This window comes from Aplysia californica, unplaced genomic scaffold (assembly GCF_000002075.1).
Source record: "Aplysia californica isolate F4 #8 unplaced genomic scaffold, AplCal3.0 scaffold00206, whole genome shotgun sequence".
Lineage (NCBI taxonomy): Eukaryota > Metazoa > Mollusca > Gastropoda > Aplysiida > Aplysiidae > Aplysia > Aplysia californica.
The window spans coordinates 207,288-221,521 of record NW_004797476.1 but is presented as its reverse complement, the minus strand read 5'-3'; the positions used below and the strand labels follow the sequence as shown (position 1 = coordinate 221,521).

General features: G+C 39.7%; 1 protein-coding gene across 2 annotated transcripts in view; it reads right to left on the bottom strand.

The window, feature by feature from the left end:
• The window catches only part of LOC101861892 (kinesin-like protein KIFC3), a 35,012-nt gene that overhangs the window by 7,508 nt on the left and 13,270 nt on the right, over positions 1–14,234 (bottom strand). For both annotated transcript variants that reach the window (XM_035969992.1, XM_005099218.3), the window contains exons 7-19: positions 14,044–14,174; positions 13,548–13,631; positions 12,563–12,625; positions 11,648–11,699; positions 10,906–11,045; positions 9,834–9,998; positions 9,233–9,344; positions 8,172–8,356; positions 6,854–6,958; positions 5,669–5,793; positions 4,639–4,759; positions 3,096–3,225; positions 1,166–1,259 (exon numbers count right to left, since the gene is read on the bottom strand). In XM_035969992.1, the coding sequence (XP_035825885.1) occupies positions 1,166–1,259; positions 3,096–3,225; positions 4,639–4,759; positions 5,669–5,793; positions 6,854–6,958; positions 8,172–8,356; positions 9,233–9,344; positions 9,834–9,998; positions 10,906–11,045; positions 11,648–11,699; positions 12,563–12,625; positions 13,548–13,631; positions 14,044–14,174 (1,507 nt within the window). The remainder of the gene's footprint in view (positions 1–1,165; positions 1,260–3,095; positions 3,226–4,638; positions 4,760–5,668; positions 5,794–6,853; positions 6,959–8,171; positions 8,357–9,232; positions 9,345–9,833; positions 9,999–10,905; positions 11,046–11,647; positions 11,700–12,562; positions 12,626–13,547; positions 13,632–14,043; positions 14,175–14,234) is intronic.

Here is a 14,234-nt window from a genome sequence, read left to right as displayed (position 1 = left end):
GCCCAATGGCAGAGACCAGGGGACAACGCCGAACGAGCAGTGATCCTTGACCGATCGACCATTCGTCGTTCTCCCTTACACTGAGCTCTGGCTCGGAGCTCGCCAGTGTACAGGAAAATGACGAACTCTCAATTACGCAACAACGGATTAGGATAAGACTAAATTTTTTACACAATCAGATGCAGAATTAAATACTCTATGAAATATATAAAAATAACAAAATCGAAAAATTTTGACCATTCGTCCTTTTCCCTTACGACAGCAGAGGTAAGGTACAGGACTGAAGAAAACCAATAGATGGGATTTCCAATTCAACATCAGTTTTTAGCAAGAGTTTAATGGTACTTGCAACACAATAAGGTCATATAAGTGCCAAAGAAGAGATATGTTACAAGAGAGTAACATACACAAAAAAGGAGGAGAGGTCAGGATGATAGATGTTTGATCGGAAAGAAAGAGCAAACCCCATCCAAAGCACCTACCAACCACCCACATTCAACATCAAACTGTGACAAGAGTAAATTAAATGGGTGGAGAGCCTGATACTCTCAAAAAAACCTAAATAAAAAAGCTCCCTGACAAGCAGTGCTTGTCAACTGAATAGAGTCAAACCTGCTCTAGTCGCTGCTTGTCAGTACAAATGGCCACTTCCCCCTTTGTATTTTATCAAAAGATATCATAACGACAATGTCCAAGACTCCACCTGACTAAGACAACCACAATTCTCATTGACAATGGGTGGCCGTCTTAGAATTTCGACTGGAGTTGCAAAGCCTGTATTTCTGTGTCAGTGCCACAAACTTGTAGTCAGTATTTTGAGAATAGTTCTAAAGAACAAGTAAAGGATGGTTTGACCCTAACTATCACCTTTTCTGATTTATTTCAAGTATATAATCCTTTCAGACCTGGTTCCTCTGTTTAAAGAAAATGTTCTTTTAAGCTCCCATGTGTTGACTGCTACAGTTGCACCTCTGCAGGCTGAAGCCTGCGCTCTGCACACTGAAAAGTAATGATAACTCATGCTCAGATCTCTCATTAAGACGACCAGCTTCACAACCGGACTGAGCTATCCTGCGTCCTTTTACTTTTTACAAAATTCCAAAAATTTACCCTAAAGTGCTACATCTACGTCTACAACTCGTGGTGATGAGACGAGTGTACCCACTTGTTGATGTTCTGTGCCTCCTTGAGGCGAGCCCCGTCCGCCTGCGATTTGCTGACTCGCTCCGAGCCAGCCAGGTCAACCAGGTTTAGACGACCTGTGGAGGAAAACAGAGAGATGCAAATGTTATTGACAGGGGTGACAACTGGCCAGCCAAAAAAAAATCCTGAGTTTTTGGATCCCATGGAAATGTGACAGCAGGGGAAATTTATCGACCATGTTTGTATAACGCATCTTGTACCAAGAGGTCGAGCAAAATCCAGACAATTACAGAAATCTAGATTTGTCAGGGAAATCTGCACCTCTGTACTGAGAATGTTGAAGTGTAGGTGCTGTTGTTGTAGTGGTTGTTGTTAATGTTGTAGGTGTAGGTGGTGTTGAGTTGTAGTCACTGAGGTTATTGTTGTTGTTATTGTTGCTGAAGTGGATATGTGAGGCAGCGTGGTGGAATCAGGCTCTTGTCAAAATACTCAAAGTGAAGAAACCTGCATTTTTCCGCAGGTTTGTGAACTTTTATCACATTTTTGTTATTTGGCTCAACACCTTTCATGCTCATTAAAGAACTCATTTCTGTGTGGATTTTTCTGAAAAACATTGATTAAAGGCACAAAAAAAGTAAATTTTCAGTTACCACAGACTCTTAAGCTAAGGAAATAACCAATCTTTTGCAGCCATTTTCTCACTAATTGTACCTCTGAAAACAGGTGACCCCCAGCTCCTTCAATTGCAAATATCTCGACTTAGATCTATATTCAAGACACATGGATATTTTTTTCATCCAAATAAAGACAAGTGAAAAAGCTTCAAGATGATACCAATAACTCTACAAGCCCAAAAATTGACGAGAGACTGATTCCAGCCCGCTGCTTCGCATATAGTTGTTGCTGTTGGTAATGTTGCAGGTATAGGCACTCTTGAGGTGTAGTTGTTGTTGATGTTATTGTTGTTGGGGTGGGTGTCAAGGAGTCGTAGTTGTTATTACTGTTGCATGTGAAAGCATTGCAGAGTTGTAGTCACATTCGTTGTTTTTAATGTTGTAGGTGTAGGCATTGTTGGGATGTAGCTATTGTTGTTATTGTTGTTGGTGCTGGCCGCATGGTGTCACAAAATTGTGATTATTGTTGTTATTGTCATTTGAGGAGGTGTCATAAAGTTTTTGTTATTATTGTTGCAGGTGTATGCATTGCTGAATTGCAGTTGACTTGGTTGTTAAGGTACGGGTCATTGGGTTTTAGCGGTTATTCTTGTCAAGTTGCAGTTTTTGTGAAGGAATATTAGTATGGCTCCTGTACACAGCAGAGGTATGTACATTGCAGCTACCAAAGAGAAATAACTTTTTTCTTTTTTATTGGCAAACTTTCAGAATTAAGATTATAGTACAAGCCAAGTAGGTGGAGAGCCTTAAAAACTTCAGCCCCTCTTGGGATACAAACCATGGCCATCTACACCAAAGCCCAGCATGATGTCAATTGAGCCTATGGCGTTATTGATAGTTCTGCATCTAGCAGTATTAAAGTTCCCATATTTTCGTCAAATATTGTCTGATTGACTGCATTCTAAAAATCACAAATGTAGGGAAAAGGTGATAGTTTTTTTAACAACAATTGCAACTCAATTTGTGAAACTTCTCACTTATGTCCGATTTAGATAGGCTCTGACTCATATGAAGAGCACATGTGAAAAACGGGCATAATCACAAACTGAAACTCAAGAGAGTATCAGTTCTGAAAGCTTGTTGACTCATAACTGTATTTCTGTTCAACTGTTAGTTGATTATTGCGCTTAGATTTCCCATTCAACAAACATAAGAATAAACCACCAATCAAACAAATATGAGTCCACAAGCGTTTCAAATTGACACCCTCACAATTTCCAGTTTGTGACTATGCCTCTTTTTCCCGAGTGCTCTTCATATGCCAAAACTGTTTCTCACCAAAGGTTCTGTCCCCAGTGACGGAGTTAAGTCCGGTCACCGTCACACACAGCAGACAGTGGCTTCGGGACGAGTGTTCGTTCATGTTGGTTGCTGCGGTCGCTCGGTTCCGCCGACCCTGCTCTGAAATCTGAAATGACACAAATTTAACCTCTTATAGAACATTGTTCTTTGAAAATGATAAGACTTCGTCTCGGAAATATAAGTCTTAGTGATCTTCCCTTTTTCAGCTATGAAACAGGTACAATAATTTCAGCCGTAAATGAGTAACTGCAAACTAATAACTATTTATTTTTACAAATATTTGACCTTGATTGTATTTTTCGACAGTCTAGAAGATAACACCTTGTTTTTGCTGGAGTAAAGAGTAATAAATCGACAAAGTAGAGGTCATTTTAGTGCTGAGAAAAAGACCATGGCAGACTGACTGGAACACCAGAGGGAAGAAAAGAAGTAGAAACTACAAGCTGTGCCCTCCAACCACCATATATAAAAAACGCTATCCAGAGAAGCAGACAGAAGAAAGACATTAGATAAGATAAGATACATCTTATCTTATCTTGTTCATATCCTGGCACATTGTTTTACACACACACACACACACACACACACACACACACACACACACACACACAAACACACACATACACACACACAAACATGCACACACACGCACTTGTGCATACCTATCTACACACACACTTCTACCTCACACATTCTCTCTTCCACACACATCTGTACACATAACCATAATAATACATTAATATGCTTGCACTCACAAACAGGCTCACAATCACATGCATAATATACATGAACAGTAAATATAAACATTAATAGTGTTAAGCTAGATACGTAATAAATATTCTCATAGTAACTTATCAGTCGTTTCCGTACTGAAGTCTGAGGTGACAAACCAGTGCGTAAACTTGCCTGGAGTACTCAAAAAGTGAAACGACATCATTCACCAACTATCACTCGTTCCTTGACTTTCGTCATCAGGAGGAACTAAACAAAGAAGATGTTGAGATATTTCTCCAACTCCCTCTTTCTGTCATCCCAGCGAGGTCTGCTGAGACATTTCAGTAACCCACTTTCAGCACTTTTCAAGGACCCCCGGGCAAGTGTTAAGTTCTTGCGTGCTGTCGGCATCGCTGACCGTTTATGACGCCACAGCGCCAGAAGAAAGAGAGAGAGAGATCCCATCGAGGAGTTCTCTTGTCGACAAATCAGTTCATTTTTTTATGTAGTCAGACCAGCTTTTTCTGACTTCCTCTTTTTCACTTCCCACAAGTGCCCTCCACGATGATCCAACTATAGTGGTAAAGGTGATTGTGTTGGACATTTGGCCGTTGAAGCCATTTCAAAAGTATTTTGGTACTTAAAAGGTGATAATAGTCCTTTAAGACTTTGGGCTCGGCACATACACCTCAGTGTGGACCCAGAGAAGCTCAGGTGCATGATTTGAGTAGACTCAAGAGATCAAGGCTCAACGGTTTAACAATGAAAGCACCACATAAAACTTCTGTCCATTACCAATACTGACCTCATTAACCTCATCCAGGGAGTGGACAGGCACACGGACCAGACCTGGGACATGCAGTCCTCCCTCTGGTCGAAGTTTGACCTCGAGTTTGTTGTTGATGGGGTCAGGGTTCAATAGGTCCCTGGAGAAAAATAGAACATAGACATGCAATCTGAACAATATGACAATAACTACTACATTAACACAAATTATCTCACTACTTGCCAATACCCTCCACATCTGGACACGAGACTAAAAATAAAGTCATTGGTCAAGTGGAGTGCTGTTAATCCCAGATAAGGTAACCGGAATGGGCTTTTGTTTCCAAGGATTATTGCGCAGGCAAGTTTAAACGATAAAATTGTCAACCTATCACTCCCGTTTTTACTTCTCAAAAGTCTTTTCTTTTTCACTTAAACTATTGTATGCCTTTATCAACATAATCTGCTGGATCGATAATAACAACATCAACATAATCTAAATCCTTGAAGAGGTCGGCTCCTTCGACTCTCCCCGTCGGGGAGAACCCTGGTTGAGTGAGATAGAATATCACATCTGACCAGACAGAAGAACTAAAAAAACTTCCCTCTCTCAGAAAACGAACTCATGCTAGTTGTGTGCATGGCAAACAGCGTAAATATTATACTACAGTTGCTGGTCCTTTTTCATGTGTTATCAGCACAATCCAACAATCTATAATCCTTAACAGCTACTGAATACAGCTATTCTCAGTAAATTCATTATCAATAAACAAATGCACCACATCATAAAGTGCCAGATCTGAAACAGACATAGGCAATCATAGTTCTCCATTCAATTCTCAGCTCGGATGCTCTCGAAAACCCAATATGGTCCCAATATTTTCCCCCCATCACCTTTGCTATTCAGGTTTTCCAAATAAATGTCCCTGGGTCTACACATGTCTCCTTTGCCTTCCATATTTCCAGTGACAGCGAAATCTTCAAAGCCTTTCCATCAGACACAACACACATCCACAAACAAACAAAAAAACAACAAACCAACAATTGACAAACAATACAAATGTACAGACCGAATCTGTTCGTTGTAAATTTCCATGACACTGGCTTCGATGTCGTAATGCCACGCTGACGCTCTCGCTTCCTCATACAAAAACTTCAGAGCACGTTGATTCACTCCTGGATCCTCTGGCGGGCCCTGTCAAAAGTGAAAAAATACAAGAAATTTTTTTAAAGAAAAGAAAAATACCCACTTCTATTGATCCTCATGAGGAAATTTGGTTTATGATGGCAAACACACATACATGAGTAGGCCACATGCATACATATAGGGAGGCACTGCAAAAAGGCTTTTTTTCTTCTTCTTCTCTCCGCACCCATTGCAAATCCGGTAGTTTTGACACCTTTATCGGTATGACGCTAGATCAAGCCCAAAATTGGTATATTATACATGTACAAAACTGTTCAATGTTGCACAATTCCCAATATAACACCATTACAGACAACCAACTAGCCCCCACTCAACACCATCACAAGACATAAAATGTACGTCAATACAGTATTGTCTGTTGTAACGGCACAAATTCCATCAAGACTACCAATTTCATCACTACTACAAAGAACTAAAATGTTTCTTGAAAGGTGTGCTAAAGATGTCTAACTGTTTGGGACAACCATTTTTTTCCCTCGACAATGTGTGGCCATCTTGGGCAATTCCAACTGTTTTTCCGATGTCTTATTTTCATGGTGATAGATTTTTCAACAAATCACTTGCAGTTGTCAATTGCAAGAGGGGGAGGGTCCATAGGGACTCCGACAAAAGGGCAAATTCTCCCTCTCAGTCTTTATTAATAATTTGTTTAAAATTTTTACTCCAGGGGAAGCAACAAGTTATAAACTAGGTGTGCCCATTGAATAACAAGTTAAGTCCCTTGAAAGTCAAAAGAAATAAAGGGACACAAAAACAATATAAACCAAAAGAAAGGTGTCTGTGGTGTACTGGTTCGGCACTTCATGGTCGCACAAAGAAGACCAAGGCATTTTGCCAGCGCAACCATAATTTTAAAAAGGCCGTCTGAAATTTGAGAACGCTAATTTATTCAAAAAATTGAAAGTTTCACTTTGATTTTTTTTTTCACACAAGTCGGATCCCTAATCACGCTATTGATTTAGTCAATTAAAAAAAAAAAATTTGGTGCCAAAAATAATGAAAGGTGTTTTGTCAGCTTTGGGCAGAATTCTATCATCAACTTGATTACCTCCATGGTGTGCGTCTTCCCAGAGCCGGTCTGACCATAGGCAAAGATACAAACGTTGTAGCCATCCAGCACGGAAGAGATGAGGTCAGACACTTCATCAAACATCTGAGGAGCAAAGTGCCGAGATAAATGAGTAAATTTGTAATCATAAAAGTATCCCTTGAATATAATATACACGTGGCTCCCTCTTATTGAGTAGAAAAAAATGTCCTGATCATTTTCCTAGTTTTCTCCTGGAATTTGCTACCATTAAAATTTTTTATTTTGTTCGTTTTTTTTTGTTTAAATGACAGAGAGGAGGAAAGAGAAAAGCATTATACTGGCCAATCAGATACATGACCACATAAAGGGGTCTAGAAAATGTTTGACGAGAGGTTATTTTCAATCACCCAGTGGCTTTCTCATGATTTTTAAAAAATTTGTGTTGCTTTTCATCCATTTTCCTGGTGTTTTCCCTTTCAGGAAAGCTGAAAATGAAATTCCTGGCATATGGCCTGGTCCCAGTTGAGTGGGAACCCTGTAAACAATTAAAGGAGTTCTGGGCAATCACATCTTTGATAAAGAGAAACCTAAGATAATCAACACATGGTAATTGTGCAAATATGATGCCCTTTCTACACAGTAAGGAAACTTAAGAGGCAGGACATCCAAATTGAACATCCCTGTCAAATATGACTGAACCAAGTAAAAGGAGAACCTTTGAGTTTTGGGTTTGAGTAAAGAGAAGCACATCGACACTAAAATGGTCATATAGTAGTGCAGAGAAGAAGCAAGACAGATAGACAGAAACAACAAACATAAAGAAAAGAAGTAGGACCAACCAGTGGCGCCTTCCTACCACTCGCATATTAACTGAACAAATGGTTAGCCCAGCCCACATACAAAGTGAATAACCAACATAGCGCAGCAGTACGAACAAACATTAACAACAGACGGCCAAAAAGGAAGTAGAACCTTCCAGAGACACCTCCAGTGACACACAACAGCTTGGGACCACTACAACAACAATAGATGGGCAATTCCATGAAAAATGACACTTCAATGACACATGTAACATGAGGATGATGACCAGGAGAAAAAAATTCTGAATAGTGATAAAGCCACGACCGGTGGAGGTTGTTTTTTTTTATAGAGGAAGGATGTCTCTAATTTTTTAAAAACAACAACTGAACAACAAAACAAAATACAGAATAGCTCTACCAGTGCATAGAACTTCTTTCATTAAATCATCATCTCCACATTACATATGTCACTGCAGTTCTATTTTTCATGGAGTGGACCAGAAGCACAAGGAAAAGAAGGACTACATTTCCTTTACCTGTCGCTGAGACACGTCACAGTTAAACACCTTGTCCAGCTCAAAGTCCTGACTCCGTGACTTGTTGGCCACAGTGAGGACCCCATCATCCATTGGGTCAAAGGTCAGAACAGATGACCCCGTTATCTTGCAATCACCATCCTCCTTTATCCACGGCCTAACACGGCAAAACACACGGATGTTCCCTGTTGGATGGATTAGATGTACAAGAGGTTAAATTTGCACAAGAGTATCTCTGCTGGATACAGACCTGCCACTCTATGAAATCTAAAAATCAAGATCTGAGGGGGGGAAAAAATCGGGATCTGGTGAAAAAAATCAGAATCAAAGACAAACGTGCCAGGTCGACTGCCAAGCTGACTTGAAATTTCCAGGGGGGTCCATAAATATATGCCCTCTGCATGTGTTTGTGTGTGTGTGTTTTATCATTATTTTTATTAAATTCTGAAGTATCACGTCAAGCATTCCTAGTCCAAGTGTCTAAATCCCCCACCCCAATAAGTCCCGAAAGACATTTTGACCACTATGCATGAACTTAAGTTGACCTTGTCAATGGACGGTCCCTGACACACGAGGAACTCACATGCCGAAGTCATGTCACATGATGCGAACGCGTGATTGAAACAGTGTTACTGACGGGTCTTGATGACAGGCCTGACTAACCAGACCTTGGACGAAGCTTGCTTTGAAAGCAACAGCAGAACTACGAATAATATTGATTATTTGTACGTCACAATTGTACCAGATACAAGGCCATCATCTGAGAATTCTGAATGGTAAAAAAAGCTAAAGTAGATCTTAAGAATATCTCAAGTCGGAAGGACAAATCGATATTATTTCGATTATAGTTGAAAAAATATGTTCAAGCAAAAATCCAACATTGCTAATCCGGCATCGATATTTCGGGAAATAATGCCCCAATTTCCTACTGACAAAAAAGTACTAGAGATGCAAAGTCCGTGTAGAGACACAAACGAGCGCTCATGTGACCTTATGCTGTTGCGAGCACTGTTTAACACTTACTCAAAAAAAAATAAAGTGACACAAAGTCTGAGACAAACCTCTGAGTTCTACCAGCTGGTTGTGGAATCGTTTCCGCAGTTTCATCTCGCGGCTGTACTTGGCCTGCAGCTCTTTGTTATTGCACTCGACAGCGAGGAGGGCACGGTGCACCTGCAGAGGAGAAATGTGTGAGACAATTTCCGTGAAGATATAACCGCTTTGGCCCTCGACAGCATTGTTTTTTACGCCACTTCCAATACAGGTTTCCCTTTAAGTATAAATTGGTGACACTTTCTGCTGTCCCGTTGGTGGCCCAATGGTTAGGCTCTCAGACTTGCAACTGCAAGGTTGTGGGTACGATTCCCATCAGGAGCCTGACATTGTGTCCTCGGGAAAGGCAGTTTACACAAATTTTCCACACTTCACCAAAATGGGAATGCGTACTTGCCTATAGACAGCAAAAGATCTTGTCAGTTTGAGAGTGTCTAAGGAATGTGCAATCCACTGCTTCCACTGTATGCTTCTCAGGAAGTCCAAAATGTTTCTGAGTGTTCTAGGGCACGCTGGAGAAAAAATCGTTGGAAAGTGCAAAGAGCATGCTGTAGAGTATCGATATTTGCTTTATAAATGCACTTATTATCATCATTATTAGCAATTTACCTGTCTCCCTGTCTCCTTAACATGTGTTTCCACTGACAACGGCAGAAGTTCTGCAAGTTTCTTCAGCGTCTGCTGTGATGTCTGCACCACAGACAGGCTGTCCTGTAGACTTTGCAAAGCGGTAGGATCAATGGTCGGTTTGGACCTCTGCTCCACAACAATCTTCTGTAGAGACACATGGCAAATAAACGTAAAGATGGAACTGGCCGTTACACAATACATGTCAAGATAACTTTTGCATAAAGAGCACCTGTTCAGTTGGCGAACAGCATTGATCTTTTGCTTACTAGTATAACATAAATCTTCGGAATTCTTGAAAGTCTTTCTATCTATAATCAGATTACATGCTTATTACATGGATCCTTCATTTCTATTCAGATTTTAAGCAGATGAGTTAAAAGAATCAGAATTATAAAGTTGTTTGTGGTGCATATGAGAGTGGTATTGTGTTCTATGTAACCTGGGTAAATATCTTGTGCAGGGTTTCAGCTATTTCTATTTTCATCCATTATCCATCTTAATCATCTTGTTATAAGTATTCATATGATTTTAAAGCATGCATTAGAACACCACTGAGTTACGATCAGAATACTGAGCATGTATCTAGCTTAACATTATTATTGCTTATAATACAATTCATTTATATTATGCATGTGACTGTGAGTCTGTTTATTAGTGCAAGCATACTGCCCATGCGTGCATGTTTGTGTGTGTGTGTGTTAAGTGTGTGTGCGTGTGTGTGTTTGTGTCAGGGTGTGTGTGTGCGCGTGTGTACGTGGTGAAACACCAAATCAATGAGCCAGGATCTGGACAATAAAGATGTATCTTATTTTACCTTATCTTATCTTATATTATATGCATATATATCTGACTGTAAATCAAATTTTCTCAGAGATTAAAAATAGACCAATTTTATAGCCATATAAACAAAGCAGAAGCCAAGAAAGATGGAGGGAGGCAAGATGGAGGGAGGCCTGTTGTGGCGAGGAGTGCAGCACCAACAGATGAACAAAGTCTTTGTGAAAATGTCAGGTGATCAAAAACAAAAACAAACCATAACAATCGCACATACCTTTGAGGCCTCATGTTTGAGAGACATCCATTCCCTGTACTTAGCCCAGTCGTTCATGTTCTGTATTTCTGCATCTATTAGTTTCAGCTTCAGATCCTCCGTCTGCTTCCACAGTTCTAGCTCACGAGCAGCCGCTTTGTCTGTTGACGGAAAAAGTAATTATCATCATTCAGCTTTACTTTCATAGCTCATTGCACCCCAAACGAACCAAGAATAGACATTTCGATTCATACCCATCAAGTCCTTAATGTTATCTGTCCAGCATCCTTTTGGTCTCCTTCTCTTCCTCTTTTCATTTGCGACTGAATCTATATGTTCTTTGAAATTCATTTTTCTTGATTCTATTGTACTTAAAAGTCAGTTTCGAAGTTCAGGGAATACGCAAAATCTCTCAGTGGCATTTAGGCTAAAAGGTGTTGATCTTCTTTTGTCTCTTTTGAGCAAATAAATACAAGAGGGAAAAAACAACAACAGAGCTTTCATTTTAAGCAAAGACAAACACATTGACAATCATTAACTCATTTAGTGCACACTAACAGAAAAACAGACACATAGAAGCAACAGACTGAAAGAAAAGATTAGAATCAACCAGTGGAACCCTCTCTAACTGAAAAAAAGAAAACAAAAAAGAAAACACCACTTTAAAAACCCCATCTAAGTAAGGAAATTCGTGTTACAATGGACTAATGGACTACTAATCTGTTAACTTGTCCAATAAAAAGAAGCACTATTTCGTTCATACCTTCAGTCTTGTACAAAGCCAACTGAAGTCTTTCATTCTCTTCTTCAAGTTCCTGTGAAACAAGCAATTCAATATTTCATCCAAATAGCTACAAACCACAAGCAACCATCTAAAGAGACCAGACATGTCCACAACATTGAACAACAATCAGATTTCTAGTTAAGTCTAATTTCCCCCCTCATATTTTTTTGGATAGCTTTTTCTGAATCCTTCGTAATCACAAACATTCAAATTTGTCCTGTCACTCGTCGTCACAACCTCAAGTTTACAGGCATGGCAATATGCTACACTACTGGAGAGAAAACTGTACGGTAGCTTCAAGGATCTAAAGAGAACTGCACAGTTTGTACGCACCACTGCATTGACTATTTAACTATCATCTTTTAGTTCAGTAATAGTTTTACGGCATTTGCAACACATTTAGGTCATATAAGTGCCCAAGTTTAGAGATTTTACAAGAGAGTAATATACAAAAAGATTCTTTATAGGAAAGAAGGAGCAAGCCACACCAGAGCACCCACAAACAACCCACTGACTGTCATCGAGAATGAAGAAGAAGAACTAGGAGTCCTAAATATCAACCCTTGGAGCCCTGACCTCCTGAGGCTACCGTGCTCCTCTGCCTGAGCTACTGAGCGATAAAATATGAATATTCATATAATCGGCAAAACCACATTCCACATCCCACCCAGGGTAGTCCTTGTCATTACCAGCATCTAAGTCAGAAAGATCTTCAAAATAATCAACAACATTCTGTGTAGTAAACAATGTTTTCCGTGCTCGTTATGTCCCAGATGGGCCGGGTTTGGGGATAGGGTTTTGCTTACAGATATACTGGTGGCTACGCATACGTGTTTCTCAGAAGGTAACTATTCTTTTCTTAGGTCACAAAACAGAACATACAGAAATGTTTACCTTGATTCTTTTGTCTTTTGGATTCCCAGCTCCTGCTTCTGTATAGATCCCGTTCTCAATCAGCTGTAGGCAGGACAGAAATTTATGAGCCAGGCTCATCAAAGCAAAACAATAATAGAAAAAAATTTCCCCCAAAAAAACATTTGTTCTTGAACCCCTTCATAACAGTTCTTGTACAACATGCATCGAACACTATGAGCCAAAATGCCAACCTCTCTGACAACATACTTCCTAAAATGCGCCTCCTGGGATTTTATAACTGTTCCCCAATAGATTTGAAAGGAATTTTACAAGAAAACTAATGAAAGATTCGAAATCAGTGATAACAAAAATGTACGTATAAAGTAAATATTTAATTTTGAAAGGGACCGCAAATCATCACTTTCCTGGCTAGCAGTTTTAACGCAGTAAAAGTTGCAAATAAAATAAAAGCCCAAGAGAAAGTAATAAACAAGAGAGTCATTTCCCCATTTGCTAGATAAGTAAGAAACGTTAAGTAAGACTCTCACATCTGTCATAAGGCCTCCTGAAATTACCGGAATCTGTCTGAGAAAACATTCTAATAAGCTATCTATCAAGAAGAAATAACATGATCTAAACGTTTTGTGCAGAAGAACTTAAGCCGTCACACAAGAAACGATATGTCTGCAAATTAGTACTGGTATGGTGTTGTGTGGGTTTGATGCCAGTTAGGAGGAAACGTTCATCTACGACAGGATCAAGCCAGGTTCTCCCCAAACACCAAAGCTAAGGGAACATTTTCTGCAATATTACACATTCACATCATCATTATCAACATCATCATCAGCCTTTCTCACCCCACGCTGTAGTATGGTCACCAACAAGAGCTCTCCACCTCTATTCAGTCTTTTTTAGATCTGAATCTAAATCAAACCTCCAAGTACATAATTTAGGCCTTCCTCTATTTCTCTTCTAGAAGTTCACATAATTTCTACAAATTTCCCTGAAGCTTAACACAACTGACCTGACATTTGCAGCGGTACAACTCTGCTTCCAGTCTCCGGAGGTCTTTGCGAAGGCTTTTATTGTTACTTTCTTGTTCCCGTACCTGAAAAAAAGAGGGGAAAAAAGGTGAAAGAAGGAGTTGTATCAATTCAAGTCACTTAATGCCTTTCTATGGAGCATGATTTCATAATGACTGAGTCAGCATTCTGATTCTTACCAAGAAAAATAGCTGAAGTTGTTAAATCTTTACTCTGTGTTTTACTGAGCTGCAACAGTCACTATTACTAAATCATTACTTTATATCGTCAAAACCTGATCTAAAAGCCACCTGTTCTGGACAATCACCTATTCAAAGGAACATTTCCCAATTTTTTTCCCTTGTGTTTCTTCATATCAAAATGACACGCCAAAGACGTCCACCAGTCTAAGACAACTACTTTTCTCATCGACAATTCAGTCTAAAATGTTTATGTATTGACCAGCTGTTGACCTTACAACAGGCAGATAAGAGATACCTGTGAGGTCAGCTCCTCATTCTCCTCCTCTAGCTGTTTGATGAAGTGCAGAAGCTCCCGAGTGGGTGTTTTCTTTTCACAACTCCCCTCATTTTCTTCGTCACCAGACGGACAGAGGTCTTTATTGCTCTCTGGAGAAAAGCAAAACAACATTCTAGAAGTGACATTTACTAGCAATGGTAGCAAAAAAT